The following is a 26,506-nucleotide window of genomic DNA, read 5'->3' as shown; positions in this document are numbered from 1 at the left end:
TAACTAAAGCTCACTCATCTTCAGGTGGTGTTTGACAGCCTTGTCAACAAACAGGAAACCGGTTTGCCGACCTCAAGTAAGCTAGTGCACAGAGCCTATACTGGCATGACTGTGGGTACATGTAACCAGTCAGTCAAGGCCTGTGTCCAGCTGTTTGGAGACTGAATTATGTCAGTGCTCAGCTGTTGTAATATATAGACAATGGTTCTGGTATGTTGAATGACTTGATGCTATTCTCCTATGTCAATAGCCAATCAAACTTGTGGGATATTGATCTGGCCAGTTGTGTAACAGAGGTGGTTGTGACTCAGTTTCACCTGCTTTGGTGTCAACCAAATTAACAACAGGTGCAGTAGAGGGAAAACAATGAGACGACCCCCAAAATAGGAATGGTTTTACAGGTGAAGGCAACTAATAATTTTTCCATCTTTAACCTTTCTTGACTGATTTTTCACTAGTTTTGCATTTGACTAGGGTCAGTGTCATTACTGGTAGCATAAGCCAGTACCTGGAGCCTACAAAAGTTGTACAAGTATTCCAACTCCTCCAGAATGGCACACCACTGTCAGAAATGGACTTCATGAGGGTGGCCTAAGGGCCCGATGGCCTCTCTAGAGGGACCTGTACTCACTGGCCAGCACTGTGGGCATTTGCCATAGAGTACAAAATTGGCAGGTCTGCCACTGGCGCCCATGTGCTTTTTACAGATGAGAGCAGGTTCACCCTGAGCACATGTGACAGACATGAAGGGGTCTGGAGATGTCGTGGAGAACGTTATGCTGCCTGCAAGATCATTCACCATCACCGGTTTGGTGCTGGGTCAGTGATGGTCTGGGGAGGGATATCCTTGGAGGGATGTACAAACCTCTACGGGCAAGACAACGGCACCCTCACTGCTCTTGGGTATCGGGATGAAATCTTCAGACCTATTGTCTGACCCTGTACTGGTGCAGTGGGCCCTGGGTTCCTCCTAGTGCACAACAATGGCCGGCCACATGTGGTGATGGTGGATCCAGCATGATGTATTTTCACTGTGAAAGTGTTCCTTTAATTTTTTTGAGCAGTGTATATATAAAAGGTACAACAAGCTATATAATGTTATACTATTACTTGGGGCAAAAGTATATATTGAAATAAATCATAATGGGTGTGGGCAGACTAGACATTAATTGTGACTTAAAGGTTGAGGGCTCAAGTATAGCTTTGCTGAATCTTATCTTGCATATGGAGTAAGGATTGGAAAGTACTAGTCTATCATCGTGTTCACCTTTGCAGGAAAAGGCCAGAAGAAGGGATCCTTCCTGTAAGGAAATCATTGCGTCTACAGAAGAAAAAAACAGAATCTATGGTAAAGCTGAATCTGAAAAGTAAGGGATAATGGACGACACACCGTTCGACTATACAAAGTTAATAAATGTTCTAGATGGCAAAACGGCCTGACGCGAAGCCGAGTTAATACACAAAAGTGTATTAACTTTGTATAGTCCAACGGCTTGAAGTCCATCATCCTGCTCATTCCACTGTTAGCACTTGCGTTGTGTTCATGTCCTGTTACAATGTAAACGTTTTAATCTTGTTTGTAGAACTACTTCTTTCTGCCACATATCAACTAATTTTTCAACTTGCAGGACAAACTGCCATTGTCAAGCAGGCATATCTCAGGATTCTGATGAACCTTAGCTTTGAAACATCGCTATGTTACTTAACCTACATGTCATCCAACTAGCTATAATCCAAATATACAATGTTGCTATGTTCTGAACGTCTGCATTTTACACCTTGGATGCAATGTGACATGTCATCCTAGAAAATGTAATTTCGAGGAAATTGGGTCATTCCCGGCCAATTAGGGCCCACGCACTTAGGTATCAAAAATTCTGAAAAAATTAATACCTATGTTACCTAGGAGACGCACTGTAAAATTACTCTTATGTAAGATCAATACTTTCCAAGATACAGCCAGTTTTACAGGGTGTGATTTTGGACCTCTCAAAGTTCACAAGCCCCTTAAACCAGAATGCTGGACATAAATAGGAATATATTTGTACGTTTGGTCTGGATAATCCTGCATAGGTCCCTCAAAGTTGATACAAATTTTTTAGTTTTTTCCTGTTTAAGCCTGAGATGAGTCAACAAACTTACTGAGATGAGTAGAAACACTCACAAAAACAATGAACAGAAAATAAATCATTTCAGGGTCTGAACAGCAGACCTTACAAGTCTAAAAATCATTTTGGTTCTCATTTTCAGAGCACCTAAACACCTTGTGGGAATATACAAAGATTTTTTAAATATTTTTTCTTTTATTTTCCATGATCTTTTCTTTTTAAAAACACCAATTTGACTTGTCTTATGCAAATCTTTCTTTTTCACTATCCACTCTGAACATGGGCGAAATGCACCATTGACATCAATATGTTTTGTATAGAGCTACCACAGGTTACTCTCTGAAAATGAGAACCAAAATGATTTTTCAGACTTGTGAGGTCTGCTGTTCAGACCCTGAAGGGATTTATTTTCTGTTCATTGTTTTTTGTGAGAGTGTTTCTACTTATCTCAGTAAGAAAAATAAATCAAGAGCTTATGTTGAGTAAAAATATGTCTTCTGAAGGCTTAAACAGAGCCCAGCCAAAAACTCCAATAAAATTTGTATCAACTTTGAGGGACAGCTATGACCATGCAGGATTATACAGACCAAATGTGACTCTTTTGCCACATACTATTCCTATTTATGTACCAGCATGCACAATTTGAGCCTCCTACATGGTTTAGTTCTTGCGCTGTGGGCTTGTGAACTTTGACAAAAAAAAGAGGCCGAGCAAAATCGACACCCCCTCCCCTTATAAAACTGGCTGTATCTTGGAAAGTATTGATCTTACATAAGAGTAATTTTACAGTGTGTCTCCTGGGTAACATAGGTACACCTGGTAATTTTTTCAGAATTTTTTGAGACCTAAGTGCATGGGCCCTGGTTGAACTGACGTGGAATGACCCAATTACCAGTGCATGAAAATAAACATACTGTATATTAACATAAAATGCCAAACAAACTTTTATTTGGGAACAGTTGGCAGGAGTCATAGTTGATAACAACTGACAGTTGAAATAGCTGAACAGTTAAATAGTTGAGTAGTTTAAATAGTTAAATTATTTAATAGTGAATTATTGTAGTGAGGACATGTATTTTGAAACAGTTGTGGGCAGAGGAAATAGTAGTCTTAAGAGAGCCAGATGCTTAAAGCCTGAGACAGAGTATATAGTTTAAAAGTTGAATGTAGATAGTGTAATGGATGTTGATAGACAGAAAGTTGAATGGATGTTGATAGGCAGATTGTTTAATGGATGTTGATGTATAGTTTAATGAGTGAATGGTTTGAAGAGGATGAATGGATAGAAAGTTGGATGGAATGTGCCTTATATCCTTGTAGAATGGAGAGACACAGAGAGAGTTGGCCTAGTTAAGCAGAAAGCAGTTGATACAGGTGCAATCAGTTTAACTGGCCCTTTGATGGGTCCTAGTAGTGAGCAGCTGGAAGTTGATACAGGTGCAAATCAAGTTAATTAGTCCATTGTGAATGGAGATACACAGAGAGAGTTGGCCTAATAGGCCTTTATCACGGCAGCCCACGGGCAGCTGAAGTAGGGCTGTTCACTTTCCTGTTGGCAAACAAACCACAGGTGTTCCTAAAAACATTAACGAGGCCTCTGGTTGAAGTAACTGTGGCCGAATCTGACACTTAATTAGAAACACCTGTGCTCACACAGGAACAGGGCTGTTCACTTCCTACTTCGGCTGCCGTGATAAAGGCCTATTGAGCAGAAAACAGTTGATACAGGTGCAATCAGTTTAACTAGCTTTTTGATGGGACCTAGTTGAGCAGCTGGAAGTTGATACAGGTGCAAATCAAGTTAATTAGCCCATTATGATGTCATAGTCCCCATACAAAGTCTATGGGGAAAAATAAGCTTGTTTTTTATTAATATCTCAAAGTATAAAGTTTACAAAAATGAAATACATTCCTCAAGTCTCCTTTTCAAGACCTACATCACAAAGTTTGAACGAAGTTTCGACGTTAAACGGTTGAAGCTGAATTAGACGCAGAAATTTGGTGGGAAGAATAATAAGAAGAAGACGACTTCGGATAACAGAACAGTGCATTTTCATGCGCTGTAATTAATATACAAGTGTGATACGACCAGCAAATTGGATCTGCTTCATAGGTGTGCAAATAACATACGACTAATGCACATTCTAAATTACGCAGGACAATGGGGAAATTCAACCAAGCAGTAGAATGATCACAAATATGTTCATTTTTCTGTAGGTGGTGGTGAATAGTTTAAAGGTACCTGTACCAATGTGCCCAGTGAACTTGCAGGAGGACAGCCAACTCCCTGAGAGTCTTCTCCATCTGTGGACTGAGGTGTGTGATCTTTGTACACTATTGAGTAGATTTCAATATTTCAGTCGATTTAATTTCTTATTCAACCCTGTCTTCCTAGGAACCTATACAGTACGAGTGGAAGAAAGTGGACCTGCAGGTGTAGGTTGACAAACACAAAGGACAAGTCTACTGGGACTCAATATTTACATAACTATGCTGGTAAAATCCAGTAACACTGCTGCACTGTGTGTGTGTGGTGTCTGTGTCTGTGTTAGGTACAAGGAGGGCCTGCAGAACACGCATAAACATGAGAAGCAAGTGGTGAAGGTGGTAAAGAAGTGGATCTACTCGGCAGCCTTCCACCCGTGTGCCAGCAGTCTCCTCATGGCCGCCGGGGACAAGTGCGGCCAAGTAGGCCTCTGCAACCTGGTGAGGGGGACCTAGTCAGCCACACACAAGTATTGTATCCAGCTTCTACAGGCTACCCTCAGATACACACACACTGTATGCTCACACATACTGTATATTCATTTACAGACCAAAGCCGCACCTAAAAAAACACCTTCATTGAAAAGACTCATGTTTATAGCTTATAATTGAGACGTAGCCAGGCTCAATTTTATTTAGAATTTGTGTCTCGTGTCAGTGCATTTGGATTTGATTATGGAGCATGTTCTAATTGATACAGGGGGAAAATACCTCAATGGACCAACTCAAGACTGAATTTCCTGAAATTCAAATCCTGTGGGCGGTGTAAATTCAGGCAGGCTTCCAGGCTAAGCTGACAAAGCATTTTAGTACATCTCATGCAGTTGGCACAGATACACACAAGCTTCTGTACCATCTTTGTGTATACACCTAATTCAAGTCGGTCCGAGTCGTCTTTCTAGTCTTGACGTTACATTATCAGACGTGTTTGATATTATTGCAAGTCATTTTGTCTTGGCTCAAGCAAATAGTGACATGAACGATATAAAAACCAATCGTGAGCTCTCTCCAGCACCTAACAGGAAGGAGCAAAAAAGACTACAGCTGTTGCCTATATGATTATTTGTTTGATTATTTTGTTTCTTATAAATGATTAGTAGGCTATACCACATGACCAAATGACTCTATAGCCCAATGACCTGCCAGAAAACACTTCACCTTCACCTGCTCATGCATATGAAGGTTAGGGATGTCACACATGAAAAAATGCTGCAGAAACTCGACTGACTGATATGAATAGGCTATATCGTTTACATAAGCCTTGTTGAGTTCCTGTTGATATCTTCAGCACGATGGGAAATAATTTAAAGGAGTCTAGTTGCCGTCTTGTAAATAGTGACCCTGCAAGATTCCTAGTCGTTGTAAATTCATAGTCTGTGACTATAAAATATGTGACTTGTCTTTAGATGTGAAAGGGTGTGCGACTGTAGTCTTTCAAATCTTTTCATAATCTAAAATTGGTAACTTGATCTGACTTTGCTCTTTAAGGGGGCTAGTTGGGGTGACAATGGAGTTCTACAGTTTGAACCTCACACTAGCTCAGTCACCCACATGGCTTTCTCCATGCAACGACCTTCAACCTTGATCACCACCAGTTACGATGGCACAGCACGGGCAGGACACATGGAACGAGCTGTGTTTGATGAGGTTTGAGCTGAAATGAAACTGCATTAGTGAATCAGAGTATACATCCACATGAACAGTGACATCCCATTCTAAATCCATCAGCATTTGGAATTTACATTTACATGTATTCATTTAGCAGATACATTTCTTCAAAGTGACTTACAACAGTGAATAACATCTAGTCTGTGGACATTTAGATTTACTGTAAGCTACAGAGCTATACTACAGCAATAGAATATAAACTTTAAGCTATTAACATTAAAGCTAAGTTAACTTTTAAACTACAGGGCTACAGTGTTAGAATAACATTTAACTACAGTGCAGAAGAGAATATAGCTAGGAGTTCTGTATCTGTCAATACTGATACTAGAGGATAGGAGTTACATCTTCGACTCATTTGACAAGGCTTTCTACAAGATTTTGGAGGGACTGTGGGAATTTTTGCCAGCCTATTCATCCAGAAAAGCATTGGTCAGGCCAGGCCAGGCCCTGATGTTGGATGAGAAGGCCTGACTCACAATGTCTGTTCTAGCTCATCCAAAAGAAAAGAGATTGTGAGCTAGAAGGACAACAAATTTGACTTGACTTGACACCTTCTTGTCCAACATCAGTGCCTGACCTCACCTACTCTTCTGAATGAATAGACAAAAATTCTCATTCACTCTTAAAATCTTGTGGAAATCTTTCCCAGATGAATGGAAGCTATTATAGCCTATACCAACTCCTGGTTAATATCAATGGATTTAGAGTGGGATGTCATTGAAGGTCCTGCTGGTGTAATGGCAGGCGTCCAAATGCTTTTTTTCTATGTAGTATTTGTAAGATGAAAAGGAAATGCATTTTATAAAAGGGTAAAAATGTAAATGTATTCAATGTATACTTAATATTGGAATATTTGACATCTAAGATTGTTGTTTAGATGAACCACCTTTTAAATCACTTATTTCCTCTTTGATTTTAGGTATACCGCTCTGATAAGAGGCTAAAAGGCTTTGATTTCCTGTCGCATGACTGTTCCACTCTGCTCATAGGAGATGTACATGGAGACATTGCCATCGTTGACACACGGACTCCAGGGTATGAGTCTCTGGAATTTACTCAAATATGTCCTGTCCTCTGCCTCATTGAATAACTTGAAGTTCTATCTGATTGAAACACAAATACAGTACCCTCCAGAATTACTGGCACCTATGCATAAAAATGATGTGTTGGTGATTTTATTGTAATCTCACAATGAAAACAATTAGGAAAAGTCCAACCTTGAAGGGAAGCAAATTTATTTTGAGGAAAATCTCATAAATAAATAAATAAATATTTTAACAAAAACACGTCGCTCACAATTATGATCCGAATATCATTAAAATATTTTTTTATGACTAGTAACCGTGGGTGACCGCGGTCGTCCAATTTCGGGCATTCTGCGCAACACTGATGTGTAGCCACTTGTCCCAAGAGGTATTGCACCAGCTTTCATGTGTTCCTACTATGTGTTCTCACAGGACATCTCATGAATCTCTCCATACTCTTGGACGAGGGATTCTATACAGTGCCCACCTCCACCCCGTGCAGAAGCAGTACTTTGTGGTAGCTGTGGACAGGTATGGATGACTAAATGTGTTAGTATTTATTATTTGTGTGTGTTTCATTTTAAAAAGTCTGTGTGTGTGTGTAGTGTTTAATTTAAACCCTTCTTCTGAAGGAGCTTTCTTCATGGCCTTTTGTCTGCACTAAATCAGGCACTTCTTTCAAAAGCCCCTTAGTTTCTGTAGGACCTGTCTGTGTGAATTGAATAATAAGAACTCTTCAGAGGATTTTTAGTATTTTGAATAACCAATATGTATTCATTGTGCTATAAGTAAACTTGCTGTGTTTCATTGGAATTGCAACTAATGAATTGGAGTGGGGTGATTGCTACATTTATCAATTCCGCATACATGCATCTCAAATTAGAATATTGTGGAAAAGTTTTTCCCCATAATTTAGTTCAAAAAGTGAATCTTTCATATATTCTAGATTCATTACATATAAAGTGAAATATTTATGAATGTTTTCTTTTAATCTCGATGATTATGGCTTACAGCTCATGAAAGTCAAAAATCGGTATCTCAAAATATTAGAATAAAGAGGTTAATACCGGTATACAAATTTTGACGACCTTACGACCTTTTTGAAAACAAATGTACTAATCTGAAATTGTTAATTTATTCACTCAATACTTGGTTGGACTCCTTTTACACAAATTACTGCATCAAAATGGTGTGGTATGAAGGTATTCAGCCTGAGACTACTGAGGTGTTCTGGAAGCTTTGATGGTGGCCTTAATTTGGATATTGTTGGGTCTGGTGTCTTGACCATTTTTTTCCTCTAAAAACAAAACTCCATAAATTCTCTGAAGAGTTCAGGTCAGGCGAGTTGTCTGTGTATTTTTTTGAGATGCACCTGTACATATCCACACAGTGAAAGTTTCTGTAGAGCTGTCTGCTAGATATCACTTGTGAAGTTGTGGTGGTTGGGTTCTAGTGTATTGGTGTCTGTGTGTTGACAGTGGAGTTGGCATATATGATGTGCGGAGCCTGAAGGAGTCCACCCAGCCTGTGTCAGTGCTGGATGGACACACCCGCCGTGTGTTCTCAGCCTATTTCTCCCCAGACACTGGAAACAGAGTGCTCACCACCAGCATTGACAAACTCAGGTGTGTGTGTGAGTGGGCTAGGATGGTGTGACTACTCTTTCCCTTAACTACACATGGTGTAAGAAGTGGGATGGCTTGCTGTGGGGCCATCATAGCCCAAAAGAGGAACGCTGCTGTGATGATCGTGACTGAAAATATTGTTCACCACATTCATGAACAACTTTAGACATGTTGTGAGGATATGGTGAATACCTGCCACACATTACATTCTGATTCATACTGCTTTGTCAAAAGAAGTTGAAATGCAACTTCATGCAGAAGTAGTGGTATAGCCCATATAGTTTCCATATAGTTACCCAGTGTTTGAAGTTAAATCCAACATGGCCATGAATAGCTTTTTCTTACATTCAGTGTTTTTATTTATTTGCGTTGCATTATTTGCCAGACCCTAAATAATCTGTTGCTTGTACCTAATAGGGCTATGCAATTAATCAAATCAATCAAATCAAGACACTTAGCAATTATAAAAACAACTTTAATTGAAGAAATATTATTATTTTGCAGCATTCTGTTTTGCAACAATGCTTTTGGTTTGTCCAACACACCCCTTTGCTTTAAGGCCTATTCACACCAAGAACAATAACAATAACTATAAACAAATATCGTTCTCGTTAATATGAATGACCACGTTCACACATAAACTATAACGATAACGACATGAACAATAACGTTGGGGATCACTTTCAGAGTGATTTTGAGAACGATAAAAATTGTTATCGTTCTTGGTGTGAATAGGCCAAAAAGGGGTGTGTTGGACAAACCAAGAGCATTGTTGCAAAACAGAATGTTATCGTTATATAGTTATCATTACCGTTCTTGGTGTGAATGACCCTTTACAGTGTCAACTGCTGTATACTTTATATCCCAATTCAAACTCCAATTTAATTTGCTGTTTCTTTTTATAACATTAATGATATTTCCAGAATCATTGAGTAAAATCATGTTAAATAATTGTCTGGTCAATATTGACCAATATTATTGTGATTTTGATTTTTGCCTTGATCAAGCAGCCCTAGCACCTAACCTATTTTCTTCTGTTGTCTCCCAGGGTGTTTGATGCATCACATCTGGCCTCAACTCCTTTGATGACCTCCATTGAGTAAGTGCCTTAATAGGCTGGCTGGGACACTGAAGTCTCTGCAAAGCCTACAGGCCCTTTTGTTTTTCCATTTTGTCAAACAAAACAATCTAAACTGTGTGTGTAGGTATCTTTAACTATATTATAACAATCTAACCTGTGTGCATTAGTGTTGATTACAGGCAAAATATGGCGTACATTGTAACAATCTGACCTGTGTGCATTAGTGTTGATTACAGGCAAAATATGATGTACATTGTAACAATCTGACCTGTGTGTGTAGTGTTGATTAGAGGCAAAATATGACGTACATTGTAACAATCTAACCTGTGTAGTGTTGATTAGAGGCAAAATATGACGTACATTGTAACAATCTAACCTGTGTAGTGTTGATTAGAGGCAAAATGTGACGTACATTGTAACAATCTAACCTGTGTACCGTTAGTGTTGATTACCAGCAGAATATGGCGTCCCGCGGGCCCCAGCGGCAGGCGTTGTGGGACCCAAAGCAGGAGGACTGCTTTATGGTGAGCACTACGAAGCAGGTGAACAAGATCAAGGTGTTTCATGAGGGCGGCCATCTGGTCCACGTGTTCGACAGCCCAGATTACCTGACAGCGGTGTGCTCAGTCATGGCCTTTCACCCCAGTAGGGGAGCACTGCTGCAAGGGGATTCCCAAGGCTGGCTGCATGTTCTCATCTAGCCCCCCGCCCCCCAACTAACTTGTTAGATTGTACACCACCCTTATACTCTGTTGTTGCCTTAGTTAAGTTACAGACCATTCCCTTTATGATCAATTTTATAAAATAAGTTCATCTGCAAATTAATCATTTGTTCTAATATTTTTGTAAGTTGTAAGTGTTTGTGTTTTTATTGCTGAAAAAATAAACCTATGAAGTTTTTTTTCCGTTGACACTATGTCGATCTGTGCTTTAAAAACATAGCTGTAACTGGACTGTGGGTTGTACAGACATGACATTCACACAGAGTATGGGGTCTTGTAATGGTTTATTTACTGTATCAAGTTTTCAGAAAGGACTAAACCAGGATCCACATACTGAATATTGAGACCACGTCTGCTCCATGATGACTCGGGATGTGTAGATTGCCACCTGGTCATTAGCATTCTCTGAGTGAGATTTTTTTCGTCCATTCGGCATGACCATAGCCAAATGGGTGCTTTCTCCAAATAGCTGCTGACAGGACTGGCTTAACGCAATGCATGCTGGGCTTCACACAATGCCAGAATGCATTGTATGAAGTTCAGGATGCAATTGGTGTAAGTAGCTACTTAATGATGAATGCTGTATTAATTGTAATGCACAAATAGTTTCACTTAGGTTTCTGCACACAGTTACATGCGCACAATACTTACTTGAATGTGGTTAGCGCTCAAGGTTAGCACTTGTGTCCTAGGGGCCCCAATTTATATGCTGGACAAAGTGCAGAGTCGGCCTATATGAGCAAAGTTCTTGTGCATGAATTAACGACTGCGATGTACACACTCTTTTTAAAAGGTATTATCTCTCCATTCAAGGCCAAGGTGCCTTTTAAAATAGGTAGCCTCGGTCCAGGAGAAGCAGAAGTCCAGATGATGGTTTAAGGCAGGGATAATTTGAACAGGGAACCAGGCTCTGAGGGAACTTCTTTTACTGGAATTTCAGTCGGTGTATATCATGGCAACCTAAAAGCATGAGAGAAGAATTTTTGTAATTTTAAAAGAAAGAATGAAATCAATAAATGAAGCATTCTGTTGTATTCCGAGAAGAAAATCAAGAGAGAGGACAACATTTACATTATACATTCCCGGAGGTAGACCTGCTTTTTTAGGATGGTGGGGAAAATCAGTCCAGATATTAAGCATTTAATAATGAATATTGAATATTATACAATAATAAATAGGGTTAAGTATCATTTGGGTTTTATCCATATAGACTATACTTTTTATCCGATACCGGTGCAAAATTGATAGGCCTAGGGTGGATTGCCATAATGAGGGACATTTTTTGCTTTTCAGACTTCTGTGGTAGGCTATATTATGCTACAATGTGAGACACATTAACACATTAAATTCACATTCAATTCTGATCACAGAACCCTACAGCTTTGGCTTACCCGTAGTTTCACTGACATTCATTGGGGAAGAGCCACACCCACTGGACTATAAAATGGGTACCGACCCACTTTGAGCTATAAGAAGAGCAACATGTAATAGCCTAGAAATTAATAATAATTTTTATTAGATTAGATTTTTTTTTTATCTCCTTGCGTGCTTAACTACAGAACATTAGTGCTAAGGTTGTCTACGCTGTTTAACACCACACCTGTAGATGGCGCTATGCCAATAGTGATATACCGCTCACGTGAGACAGGCCCGTCTGCCTAACACGTGTTAGATGGTTGCTTCTACTCACTATATCATTCTTTATCAGGTGGGTTAATATGTTAACATCTCATGAAATATTACAAATTGTATACTGGGTAACTGATAGCACTATAGTATGTTTAGACTGTTTTTCTTAAGTAAGACTTTTGTATTACGTTTATATTTGGTGCGTTTGTGAATGCTGTTATCAGCATGTAATGCTGTTACCATGAGTGAAAAAGCTATGAAAGGTAGTTGCTCTGGTAGTAAAAGCTATTGAACCCAGTGAGCATATGAGAATAATTTCGAAATCACAACAGTAATATGCAAGTGCATAATGAAGTTTTATATGTGATGTTTGGGCCATTTGTGATATGTAATGTTTATCGTAGAGTTCGTTTCCAAACTAATTGGTTCTCAAATGGCGACTCAGGCTATAGGCCCTAGCACGATCTCCTGAAATGCCATACCAGCAGTGCAGCATAGCCTAGTAGCTCCGCCTTAACAATCTTTGCTAGTAGTAGTTCTAGCAGTACTAGAAGTGGTTTCTTACCAATGAGTTAAGCATTGTTATTTGAATGTTGTACTTACTATTCAGTCATCGAAAGTTTTACATTAGGGCCATTTCTTTTTCACACAAACATACGGGCATATGTGGGCGTTTTGGGGCGGTAACCAGGTATGCCTGTTGGAGGTGCAAATTTTTTTTGTTAAATTACGTTTTCATAAATTGTTTTGATTTTGTATGATTTGTACACCCTCAGAAATGCCTTATCTTGGAGGCCATGTTTGGGCATTAATATCTTGAAAAGTATTATTCCTAGTCTGCCCAACCTTTGTAAGATACAATACAGACATATATATGTTCTCAGTATGATTGGACCAGTAAAAGTTTGTACTGCATGACCATTCGTTTTATATAAGGCCCTAGATATGGAACAAAATGCAAAACTGGTGATATCCAGGGTCTTGCAAGCTGATACATTTCTAAGATAAAACGCAGTCTTGGAAATACTAGATATGTGCTTCTGAAAGTTAAGATCAGCATCTAAGATCACGCCTACATTTCTGACATTCTCACATGGTTTTATAGACAGTATGTGAAAGTAGCTCAGTGTATGGGCATATATAGTGTACAAAGTGTCAATAGATAAATAAGTAGTCAAACATTTTTTTGCCTCAAAGACAAGAATGAAAACACATAGATACCCAATGCAAGTGTATTTATGTATGAATGAAACATGGTACATTGGAACTTTCTAAACAAAATGCCTGTAAACTGAGCTATTCCCACATTGATTTTCGTGTTCCTACTAGCTACCCCACATGCTATTTTAGTCCTATGAACAAAATAATTGAATCACACTTTGTTTTCTCCTTAAAGCAACACCAAAGAACTTTCCCTCTGTCGCACGCACACTATTTGTTTATCCAGCACCGGCTTTGCAAATAACGATGTCCACAGACAAGGTAGAAAATGTTGCACGATTTATGAAAGTACGATGTATTGCGACATCAGATGCAAGTCAAATTTGTAGTTTCTTATGTCTCATTCCATCGAACTACAGATCCGCTACCCGATCTGGCAAACTTACATAGTGCGGTTATAGCCGATAGAGGGCTGTGAAGCGAATGCAGAAGTGCCGTTCACCCTGTTACAAGTTGATGAACCACTGAAACGATTTTGGAAACATTATTTTAAGGTACAAAAAAGTTAACTCTTTGGTGTTGCTTTAATATCTTCATGTGTTACAGATACCTCAAACATTGGCTCAACATTAATAAAGTATTGTTTTTGCAGACAACATAATAAAGGGTGCCATGTGGATACAAAAATGAGATCAAACACCGTGAACTACTTATGACTCCATACAGTAGGTGTAGGCTATGACATTCTAAACATACACCTAGCAAATACGAGCTAACGAGGTGCTTTTTAACCCATGCAGACTCTGAAAAGCAGGTTCATGCCTTTATATTATCGAATAGACTATTGTAACACACTGTTTGCTGGACTGACAAAACAGACCCTAAACAAACTCCAGCTTATACAAAATGCCGCAGCCAGAGTACTATCCAGAACACAAAGATGTCATCACATCACTCCAGTATCAACATCACTCCATTAGCTCCCAGTAAAGCAAAGAATTGATTTTAAAATACTTCTAATTATTTTTAAATCATTGATGGGTGTAGCTCACATCTACATTTCTGACATGCTCATTGCATATACACCAGTCAGATCCCTAAGAAAAGAAAGGTTTTGAACAACTTACTTGGTTTTTCTGTTCGCTGCCATCTTGCCAGTTAAGAAGTGAGATGTCCAAAACCTCTTTTTAGCAAACTCTGTGTACACAAACAATGTTCTCAATGCTTGAGTTCATGTGTAGAGACACTGGTGATACTTCAATCAAAGTTTCATGTTGTGTCGATCCTTCTCAGTGTTTTAAAAATAGCGATATGCATCAAAACAGTAGTGCCCCTATGACTCCCATTCAAAAGGCCAATTGACCCAAAACGACAATACGGTCAAGCTTCCAACGTAATTATTTTTTTAAACGAAAGTTTGACTTGGGTACATTCACAAAAAGACCCTCGGTTGCATTTTGGTGAGTTGCGCTTTAATGCCCAGACATTGCTTCCCAGATAATGTGATTTTCAAGCTATAAAACTGAAGTAATTTCAAGGGCTAGTAACGTGTACGGCTGCTTCCCTTTTATTTAATTCTTAATCATTCCTCAGGCAACCCCGTCTGCGTCTGGTACCGGTATCAAACGCAAGAAGAAGAGAATGTCTGAGTCACTGCCACCACAAAAAAAAGCCAGGATTGGAGAGTTCCAAACTATGGTGAAACGGTTCCGAGAGCAGGATGATGATGATGATGATCACCGCTGGTACTTCCGTATGTCTGTTGCGAAGTTTGATGAATTGGTTTGTCACATCACTCCATTTATCACCCACGAGAGCATCCAGAGCATACCTGTTGGTATCGATGAGAGACTTGCACTGACTTTGCACTTCCTGGCACAAGGAAGCTTTCTGGATACTCTATCATCTAGGTACAAACTGGAACAGCGCACAATATCCATGCTGATTCCAGAGGTATGCCAGGCCATATGGAAAAGTATTCAGCCGGGCTTGGCATTGGGCCTACCCAAGAAAGGCCGTGGAAACCCCCAAAGGTGGAGGGTTTTGAAGAGTGATTATTACAGCGCCACTGACATTAAGAAAGCATGTTTTGCTTTAAACACTTTCCTTAAGCATTGACGCCATTCCGCTCAACTTTACTTAGTGACAAGGTCAGATGGACGTGTGCGAGATTATATTGCCAGTCTCGTATCACAATATTGCCAATGTTTTACAAATGACAATAGTCTATAAATTGTACAAATGGGTTCTAATAAACTTCCTGCCGAAAGTGTTGTCTGTGTTGTGAAATCATGTTGGGGAAGACATAAATCTGCATGTGAATTAAATAAAATTCTGTTAGCGTAAATTAGAAAGGTTGTTTTGTCCAGGACAGACAAAAATGTCTTGTAGGGTTTTCAATTTGGTCCCAGAAGAGGTGAGAATGAGAGCATCTGGAGTGAGAAGCAGTCTTTTAATTATGTTAGGGACAACACACCAGGCTAGTAGTGATGTCGGGACGGGTACCCCAGTTAATCTTTTTGGTTGGGGGTTTTGAGATTTGATCTGACACTCTGATAAGGGTCAGAAAGGCTTTGATTTTCTGCTCCACTGCTCATAGGAGGTATGCAGGGGTATCCGGGGTATCAGGGTCTCTGGAGTAATATGTCCTCTGCCCCACATTAGCAATGTAACCCATTAATGTCCACAGTGGAATTTTGAGTACTGGCTGAGAAAAACACAATTTACAGATATTGACATTTGTAGTGAGTCAAGTGGTTTATTGTTTTTTCAAGTCCAGATGATGGTTTAACATAGGGATAATTTGAACAGGGAACCAGGCTCTGAGGGAACTTATTTCACTGGAATTTTAGTCGGTGTGTATCATGGCAACCAGAGAAAGGTTGAGAGAAGAATTGATGTAATGAAGCTGTATTCCGAGAAAAAAATAAAGGGAAAAGACCTGCTTTTTTAAAATGATGGGGGAAAATCACTCCAGCTAAGCATTTAATGATAATATTATTATACAGTCATAAATAGGATTTGGTATCATTTGAGTTTAATCCTATACGGTGCTAAATTGATAGGCCTACTTTTAAAACGGTGCTGGTGCCTGAACCAGTTTTAAACTAAATGCCAATGATCGAAAACATTACATGTTTTTTTTATGACGAAGTTGGAGTCAATATTCACTGTATCAATATGACTGATTTTTATTATTATTATTATTATTATTATAAAACAGAAACAGACATCCCTATTTTTCATTATTCTAATCTGTCTAGTTGTGCGCTTACTACGCTGTTTAACACCACACCTGTAGATGGCGCTATGCCAATAGTAATATACGGCTCTAAGTGACGGCGAAGCCTCCAGTCCTGACCTGGTCCTCCCCTCCTGACGAGCCAAACAGAAGCCTAACACCACGTGAGAGAGCCCTATTGCATCCACATGTCGCAACTTGTATATATCTTCTCATTTATATCATTCTTTATCAGGTAGGTTAATGTTAACATCTCATGAAATATGGCAAACGATTTACTGGGTAACTGATAGCACTTTAAGGAGTAGCCTATGTTTAGACTGTTTTGCTGAAGTAAGACATTTGTATGTTTAATATTTGGTGCATTTGTGAATGCTAATGTTAATTTACCACGAGTGAAAGCTAGTTGCTCTCTGGTAGTAATCCCAGTGAACCCAGTGATGATTAACTTTGAAATCACAACAGTAATATGCAAGTGCATAATGAAGTTTTGTTTGGGTTGCTAAATAGGCGTAATGTTTATCATAGTGCTCGTGTGTGTGTTCAAACTAATTGTTAGTTCTCAATGACTCAGGCTAGGGAGGCTCCCATGATTTCACATGTGCTCTACTCACGATCTACTGAAATGCTATGCTGTGTGGCAGCCTGAGGAGTATGGAGTTACATTTGTTCCACTTTTATGAGCGAGCAGTAGCACAATTTGAGCGCAGAAAAATATTTTGAGCGAGCACACAAATTATATTTTGAGGAAAAATTAAACTTGAGCACAAAAAAACTTGGTAGTTGAGCAAACAGGAATCTATGTTGTACCCACAAATGTCTGCCTGTTTGCTAATATCAATATGTTTGTATGTGCAATATCAGCCCCCTTTCCTTCAGTTTCACTGTACGTGCTCACATAAACTGTTCCTCCGCTCGCTCATTAGGCGCGCTCATAAAAGTGTAACAAATGTAACTCCATACACACACAATTTTGATTCTATGAAAATGACCGGAAAACACAACCTCTCCTTGTTAAATCCTGAAAATCATAAGGATACCAAATGCATACAAAACAAGTTTATTATAATGTCAGTCTTTTTGCCCCTTTTTTTTTTTTTCAAATCTAGGGCCTTGTAGAAAATCAATGAAAATCCCGTACAAATTTTTAATGGTTCAGTCATTCTGAGAACACGTTTGTATTCCACCCTACAAATGTTGGGCTGCTTATGAATAATACTTTATGTAAGTAATAACGGCCACAGAGGTTTCCTGTTATACGGAATTAATGGACGAGGGCGAGAGGCAAAATAACTCCCTGATGCGCAGTGTAGTGATGTAGTACGGTCTCGAGACCAATTTCTGCTTTCTCGGTCTCGTCTCGGACTCGTTCCTTCAAAGACTCGGTCTTGACTCAGTCTCGGACCACAGTGGAAGGAGAAGGACTCGTAATTTCAGACTGAGTCCTCGAGACCAACGCATTTTTTATGTTCATATAAAAAAACAGACAACACATAACAACAATAATAATAAAATGCAATGTTGACCAGCATTATTTGAAAATGACATCCCATGGTGCAATGCAAAGATACTGCCGTCAGAGCCGTTTATTTATCTCTATGGCTCTGCTGCCGGTGAGTGTCTGTAGGTCAGCATAGTCCATATTAAGACGTTAAGACTGCTCCTCTAAACAATTCCCAATCTAGCTTAGTCTGTAGGCCTAACTGTTGATTATTAACTGGGGTGATATTAAATTATGAATATTAAAACTGAATTTTTTTTATGGTCTTGGTCTCGACTCCTAAAGGACTCGGTCTCGACTCGGACTTGCTTCCTCAAAGACTCGGTCTTGACTCGGACTCGACTGTATTTGAAAACCAACAGACTCGGTCTCGACTCGGTCTCGACCCTTCAAAGACTCGGTCTTGACGGTCTCGGCATAGGCGGTCTCGTCCCCATTACTAGCGCAGTGTCCGCCCAAGTCCATTAATTCCTATAACCACTGCATGAAAAGTGTGATATTCGTCACTATGCGGCACTGTAGATTGTCGTGGAAGTTCAGGTTAACGGCTGTTCACGGTAATTTGCAGGCAACGTCGAAAACTGCCATGAATTGTCAGAAATTGACGTGGGCCTTGCTTGGCAGTTGTCCCCCCATGACCCCCCTCCTCCTAATTCTAGGGGAGGCTTTAACATGTAAATAAAAATGCTGTGAGCTATACAAATGCAAATCAGGGTTGCGGGGGGAGTTTTACCCCAGGTGACATTTTTCGAAAAGGTAAGAAAATCTCTGGTACAAATAGATCAGGCTCAGTATAGCAATCCAGAGCTCAAACTGTAAAACTGAAACTGCCTCTTTTTTTTTTAATATAATTCTTAATCATTCCTCAGGCAACCCCGCCTGGGCAGGGTGACAAGCAAAGGAAGAGAAGAATGTCTGAGTCACTGCCACCACCAAAAAAAGCCAGGATTGGAATGTTCCAAACTTTGGTACAAGAGCTCCGAGAGCAGGATGATGATGATGAGCATCACCGCGGGTACTTCCGTATGTCTGTTGCGAAGTTTGATGAATTGGTTTGTCGCATCACTCCATTTATCACCCACGAGAGCATCCAGAGCATACCTGTTGGTGTTGATGAGAGACTTGCACTGACTTTGCACTTCCTGGCACATGGAAGCTTTCTGGATACTCTATCACTTGATTACAGACTGGAACAGCTCACAATATCCATGCTGATTCCAGAGGTATGCCGGGCCATATGGAAAAGTATTCAGCCGGGCTTGGCATTGGGCCTACCCAAGAAAGGCCGTGGAAATCCCCAACGGTGGAGGGTTTTGAAGAGTGATTTTTACAGCGCCACTGACATTAAGAAGACATGTTTTGCTTTGAACACTTTCCTTAAGCACTGACGCCGCAAAAGCTGTTACATTCCGCTCAACTTTACTTAGCGATGAGGTCAGATTGATGTATGCAAGATGGGCCTAATCTTTTCATTTAGTCGTATTTTAGTTATATTGCGTCTCATATCACAAGGTTGCCAATGTTATACAAATGACAATAGCGTACAAATTGTACAAAATAGGTTCTAATAAACTTCTTGCCGAAAGTGTCGTCTGTGTTGGGAAATTCATCATGTTGGGGAGGACCTAAAACGCAATTTGAATAAGCGCCATTTTATCGAATTAATCCAATTCTGTTAGCATAAATTAGACAGGTTGTTTTTATCAGGACAGACAAAAATACACCTCGATTAATTAAGCCTTGTAGGGGTTTCGATTTGGGTTCTCACAATTGTCCCGGAACAGGTGAGAATGAGGGCATCTGGAGTGAGAAGCCTTTTTATTATGTTAAGGACAACACAGGCTAGCAGTGATGATGTTTGGGACGGGCACCCCAGTTAAACGAAAATTCCAGTTTTTAGCACTTTAAGGCCCTTTTCTGGTTTGTTTTGGATGAACTAGAGTGGTGGACACCGACATTTTGACGATTGGTCCTGTCTCGACTTTTCTGACTCGTTTTGAATCGCCTTTGACTTCTTAGGGTTGCTGGCAATGGGCATACTGGCTACTCAAACATGTCCTAAAACAACCATTAACGTTCGTTTTCAAAACTGCAACTCACCGAGTGGTTAGTGGTGTTCGTTGATTATTAAAAGCAAATATATCGGCGCAATGTATGATTTCCAGCCGTATTATTTGCTATTGTGGAACTATTCACAACCGCTCAATATTTGAACCTGAAGCAGACAGTGGCGCAGCTATCAACGTGCAATGAGTCCTCCAACAGAAATCAATGGGATTTTACAAAATGCCAAATAAAACACGACAGAAACTGTATTTCGCTACGCTACTTGTTTTTGAACATCAACGAACACCACGAAAAGAGAAAAGTTTATATCTCAGTTTAATTTAGTCTTAAATTGTTGTATAATGTATTTTCTCTACTTTGTTTGATACAAGAAATCAAATTTTGATATGTTCTTCTTATTTTAAGTCCATTTCCATGTTAATCCAATTCCATGTTTATCTAGTATCATAGTCATATTTAGCTCATAAACTGTTAATATCTCTGAAAAAGTCACATTGAAATATTACTCAGGCCCCTAGACCCATATTTTACCTCCAAGGTATGCTTTTCTTTGTTGATTGGACAGGTCACTATCACTATAGTGTCTAAAATCACATGTTGTGACCAAAAGGACCATTGTTGAGGCCTTAAATAAACACAAATTAAGAACTATGCCACAGTGAAAAGTTACAGTATATTAGGCTATACAATATATTTTAGTCAAATAACACAAAAAAAAACCAATTCATACTTAAACCAGAGACTTTCTAATGAGGAGAAACAGCACTCAAAAAATCCTCCATAGAAATGCATGAGCTTAGTTTGTGACGGCAATATGGCTGTTGTCTATGCAAATCACACCCTTTCCGCTGCAAAATGTTGACATGTGAATACATTGAGCCAATCATGTGCTTTGTTGTGAATACATTGAGCCAATAATGTGGTGTGTTGTGAAGACATCGTGCCAATCATGTGTTGTGATCTCACCGCTGGAGCAAGATTGGTGTTGTGAAGCCTTGCGCACGCGCATTTCTGCCGAAATGGATGCCCGATGAGTGCCCAAAAAGCGTTGCAATATGGCCGCCGAGTAGAGGGACTTGCCTAAAAGGACTTTGCTTAAACATTATGTATTTATTCAAAGAATTTGGGTTTCTCTTCATCATTATTAGGACAGCCTCCCTCACACTTGCACAATGTGGTACAGCAAAGTCCAGAGGGGTATTTCACAAAGGCAGAATTAAGACATCCAAGATAAGTGATAAAGCGAGGTTTGACATAGCGTTGTCTGGTCATTCTAGCTAAACTCGTTTCACTAACTCCAATCCAAGATGAGTAGGAGCAACTATGTCAAGCCAAGTAATTCAGGATGTTTGCGCATTCTCGTTTCTGCTCCAAAATGCCCACGGTTGGAATAAAAAAGACGCGGAAAATAGTGTCATTCACACAAAGTGAACAACCGCTTTTGATATAGACTAATAATGAAGTAAAGTTGTCCTTTTTGGAATGGGGAATCATGGCTATTTCTGTAAAACAGCGGGAGTATGCGTGGTAGACCAACTGAATGCAAATTTACGTATGCACCCACGTGTGAGTGAGTGCTTTCTTGTCTCGGCACGCAACGTCATTAAGAAAGCGCTTGCTTCTGCAAAGATGCACATATGATATACCTTAATATTATAATACCTCCGAGAACTGGCCCCTCCACTTCCAATCAACTACAGTAGGTAATTCATCAAACGTCTATCAATAAAATAAGCAAACAAAGAGTACCTAGGCCTATGTTAATAATTATAAGGCTATCACAATTAAAATAATAACTATATGGGAGTAGACAGACAATCTGTTTTGTTTTGCGAGCAAACACATTTAGCAAATAGTTTATAAATGGAATAAAGCTCCTTAAAAATTAGCACGGAGGTCTGATGTAAATGACAGCTAGCTGAACCAATAAGACGACATAATTACCATTAGAATTAACTTAGCTTGGCTGTTAGCCTGGTCGGGACTAGGCTAGGTGCAGAGAATAAATCCCCATGGTAACTTATGTGCCATCTCTTTTGTGAAACCAAGTCAAGGCTAAATTCATCCAGGATAACCTAAAAATCCCAGCTTAATCCCGTATCTAGGTTTTGTGAAATACCCCTCAGCTCGGTGGCACTTACAGTTGCCCATACAGGCAACCACACAGCCACAGTTGAGGAGGAGTGAGCATCCCTTGCTGGCATCTTCCAGATCTGTCCAATATGGCACCCAGACTTTGGTTCTGTCATTCCATTCTCAGCCCCACTCACTGGGGTCTGGAATCTCTGGTGTTTTGGAGAAGGACTGCTTCCAGACAAAAGCTGCAGTGTGCAGGGCACGCTTTCCATGCTGAAATAAGGCATGATGGGTCAGGGGGATTGAATCCAGGGACTTGAGCCCATGAGTGAAAAGAAGCTTCCGGGTTTGATTGACTGACTCGACACCGCAGTACTTACTATACATGAGTACAGTCCAGCATTTGAGAACTTGCATGTGCACTGATTCCAGTGTATGGCTGGTTGGGTCTTGGTGATCAGAATGAGGGTGTTGGTGTGAACGCGTGGAAGAGGGGCAGTGCTTGGCTTTTTTGAGGTCCCAGCATTTCTGAGATGTGGTGGATTGGAATATCGTTATATGCCTTCCCTGATCCAAATCCAATCCACAGCTCTGAGAGGCCTAACTCCTGGAACAGATTGATGACCTTCCTCTTCTTGACATGGTGACAATGCTTCTAGGTCAGTAGGTTTGTTGCTCAGGACTGGCAATTCAAACTTTTTAGTTCAAACTTTTGCCAACTTAAAAAAAGCTTAACTCATGTCACACTGTTCACCAACAGCAACATCCATCTTCTTTGTTTTCAAGTAGCAGGGAATTCAAGCCAAACCGTTGCAACTCTGCCATCAATCATTATGTTAAGCGCGCCTAACGACTCTATACACGATTTAATTGGCCTGATAGAAGTTTAATTTTTCGAGCTCACAACAAGCCAACGAAGAGTTGCTAGACTAGCCGCTAGGTTGCGTCTAGATTTCTAGGCTACTAAAATGTAATATTGATCCTTAACATGGTGAAAAGCCTAATATAACTTTTTACTGTGGCATAGTTCGGAAGTTCTGTTTATATAAGGCCTCAACAATGGTCCTTTTGGTCACAACATGTGATTTTTGACACTGTAGTGATAGTGACCTGTCCAATCAACAAAGAAAAGCATAGGCCTACTCTACCTAGGGACTTGAATATTTCAATGTGACTTTTTCAGAGATATTGACAGTTTATGAGCTAAATATGACTATGATACTACATGGAAATGGACATAAAATAAGAAGAACATATCAAAATTGGATTCCTTGTATCAAACAAAGTAGAGAAAATACATTATACAACAATTTAAGACAAAAGGAAGCTGAGATATAACCTTTTCTCTTTTCAGCGGGGGCCATTTTGGATTTTATGGATAACTGCCACTAGGGGGGGCCACCCCAATTTGTATCCATGGATTTTTGAAAACCTAAGGCCTATACCTAACACCCTGCCAAAAATCAAAAACTTCTCCAGAAGTGCCAGAAGTTCATGAATTGCATAATGTCCACAGTGGAATTTGAAGTACTAGCTGAGCTAGTTGAAATTTGTAGTGAGTCAAAAGTGGTTTAATTTGTCTGTAGTGAGTCAAAAGTGGTTTAATGTTGCTTATGAATAATGGTGTAGGAACTTCCTATCTTCGTAATATTTGATACATTGATTAGCTGAGACTCGTATATGCATTAATAAAAGGAAAATCATAACTGGATGCTTTTGTTTTACAGTGTTGAGAAATAACGGAATACATGGAACTGGGGTTATGTATTTCAAATACAAAATGTAGGTAACTATTTAAATACAGTTACAAATTAAATTGGGTGGTATTCAGAATAGTTACACTGATCAATTTAAGGGATTACATTTTAAATAGTTATAACATGTAGGCCAAGGCTTTTCAAACTGAAATATTATTTTTTAAACAAACCATGTGACCATGTATCTCAGGTGGCTTTTCCCTTTCTGTTTATATTGATAGACTAAATGAAAAACCTCTGGGAATGTAAAATTAGGTTTGTTGCAGGCCAATAGGGCCTATCCAGCCAGCATATTTTGGGCCAGCATGAGTATATATACGTATATATACTCTTTTGATCCCGTGAGGGAAATTTGGTCTCTGCATTTATCCCAATCCATGAATCAGTGAAACACACACAGCAGTGTACACACAGTGAGGTGAAGCACACGCTAACCCGGAGCAGTGAGCAGCCTGAGCCTGCTACTACTGCTCAAGGGCACCAGACGAGGTCAGATGGACATGTGCAGATGGGAGGGTGCGAGTTGTAGTGAACTCCTGCAGCAGTAGCATGGTGCGAGATCATCTCAACACATTTTAACAGACAAATTGTACAAATAGCCTCTAATAGCGATAGGCATTCCTTTTATTATGATAAGCACAACGCATCCCAGTACGCATCAAGAACAGGCATTAGAGGAGAATTCCGGTGTGATATTGACCTAAAGTTTCTTTTTTTACATTTTTTTTTTATTGCAAACACTATTGACATTACAGAAAATGCAACACTACAACGACATGCACAAGAATACTACATCGGACAAACAGATGTACATTACACAAACACATACTGTAACTTAACAAGACATCACATTGACATGGCTTATTAACACACATAACATTAATAACAGAAAGGCTAAGGGTGATTTGCGTCCAGGATGATTATAGATATGATTGTCAGGGATGAAATTGATGATTGGAATGACAAGAAGGGGGCTGGGGGTGCGGATGGTAGCTCTGAGAGTGTGAATGAGGTGGTGTTGGGATGGGGGTGTGGGTGGGGGGGTAAGGGGTAGTGAGTGTGTGAGGATGTCTGTATGTGTGTGAGTGTGTGTGTGTGTGTGTGTGTGCATATGTGTAAGGTTGGCTTGCTGTTGGGCCAGGAGGAGAGAAGCTGGAACACAGAGAGGGAGGGTTTCAGAGGGGAGGAGTTGTAATTATTCTGTTAAAGATGAGTGTAATAATAAGAATAACTGATTGCCTGACTGATTGACAACCTGGGCACCCATTAATGGCCACAGTTCCACCCAGCCCCGGCAGTTATGGCGATGAGCTGACAGAGAGGAGGACCTGCGTGCCACCCATCCCCTCAGGCCCCCATCATATGCACACGTCCCCCACTACCACGACCAACCACACCTCGCCCCCAGACCTCCATCCAACACGCCACTCTTGACCTAAATATGTATGTGAATGGCTAGGTTGAGAGCTCTATCTAGTGTGTAGTGGGCATGCATGGTGAATATCTGTCAGGATTTCCCCATGCACACCACACTTACCCTGTGTAAGATGTATGCCTCCTCTGTAATGTGTGCATTAAAATAAGTGAGGCATGCAGATAGACACCTGATGAGGTATCTACCTGCACTCCACCCTTACCCTAGCCTGTTTTGTTGTTTTGTTTATGTTTTATAAATGTCACCTAATATGTAGTGCAATTAAAAGAGAGTAAGCGTGCTGTGTGCTTCCAGGACAAGGCATGTGCATGAGCGTATGAGGAGGGTGCACAACGGGGGCCCAGGGCCAATAGATAACCCACAGGACCCAACCAATGCCAAACCCACACAGCGACCCGCCAGGACCGAGTCTCCCAAGCCATCCAATGGGGCCCCGGCATAATAACGATGAGAGAGGCAGAGAGAGTGAAATTAGAAAAGTTATCAGAGATGTAAATAAAAGGGGGAGGGGAAGAAGGGGATGCTATTTATTTGCTATTAATAATAATAATAATAATAATAATAATAATAATAATAATAATAATAATTCCAGCTACCATCCACTGCCCAGTGTTCGAGGATATGTGTATCTGTTGATGAAGTGTGTTGGTGTGGAGATGGATCTCAGGCAAAGAGGGTCAGGACTGTAGGTAGGTGATAAAGGAGTACCGAGGAGAGGTTGTATCCTGAGTATTGATTACGTTTGTAGTTGATAGGTTTTCTAATGATATATAGTGTGTTAACAAGTTTTTCCAATGAGTGATGTGAACATTGTTCCTAGATTTCCAGTTTATGAGGATTAAAGTTTCTTAAAACATGATAGTACGGGCGTAGACGTAGACGGGCTCTGGTGTAACTCGGGAAGTATCCTGAATACGTGATTGGCTAGCTTTGTTTTGTGTTTTGTAAATCATGCCCAGACACTAAATAGAGTGCGGCTGTGAATCATGGGCAGACGAGTCTTTAAGATATCAGAAAAGTACTTGTACTTCATGATTTATGCACTGATCATCCATGAATGTCCTGGATTACAACTGTTCAGTAACATTTTATTTTAACCCAGATATTTTTTATCGGCAGAGGAAGAACCTTAATGCGGAAATAAT

At 39.9% G+C, this 26,506-nt stretch overlaps 1 protein-coding gene across 1 annotated transcript; it reads left to right on the top strand.

Moving 5' to 3' along the window:
- Nucleotides 1-269: 269 nt before the first annotated feature.
- LOC125287668 (WD repeat-containing protein 76-like) lies at nt 270-10,683 on the top strand. The gene is made up of 11 exons (XM_048233625.1): nt 270-401; nt 1,276-1,348; nt 4,326-4,424; nt 4,504-4,544; nt 4,661-4,814; nt 5,862-6,020; nt 6,961-7,076; nt 7,499-7,597; nt 8,545-8,691; nt 9,740-9,790; nt 10,215-10,683. The coding sequence occupies exons 2-11, from the start codon at nt 1,346-1,348 to the stop codon at nt 10,471-10,473; spliced, it is 1,128 nt and encodes a 375-aa protein (XP_048089582.1). The 5' UTR covers nt 270-401; nt 1,276-1,345; the 3' UTR covers nt 10,474-10,683.
- The last annotated feature ends 15,823 nt before the right edge of the window (nt 10,684-26,506 follow it).

This window comes from Alosa alosa, chromosome 22 (genome assembly GCF_017589495.1).
Source record: "Alosa alosa isolate M-15738 ecotype Scorff River chromosome 22, AALO_Geno_1.1, whole genome shotgun sequence".
Classification (NCBI taxonomy): domain Eukaryota; kingdom Metazoa; phylum Chordata; class Actinopteri; order Clupeiformes; family Clupeidae; genus Alosa; species Alosa alosa.
This window is presented reverse-complemented; position numbering and strand designations above follow the sequence as displayed.

Excerpts from the sequence above, each read along its gene's own strand:
- LOC125287668 (XM_048233625.1), top strand. Across the intron at positions 4,545-4,660 it reads AAGAAAGTGGACCTGCAGGT|GTACAAGGAGGGCCTGCAGA; the intron begins GTAGGTTGACAA and ends TGTCTGTGTTAG. Across the intron at positions 7,077-7,498 it reads GTTGACACACGGACTCCAGG|GACATCTCATGAATCTCTCC; the intron begins GTATGAGTCTCT and ends GTGTTCTCACAG.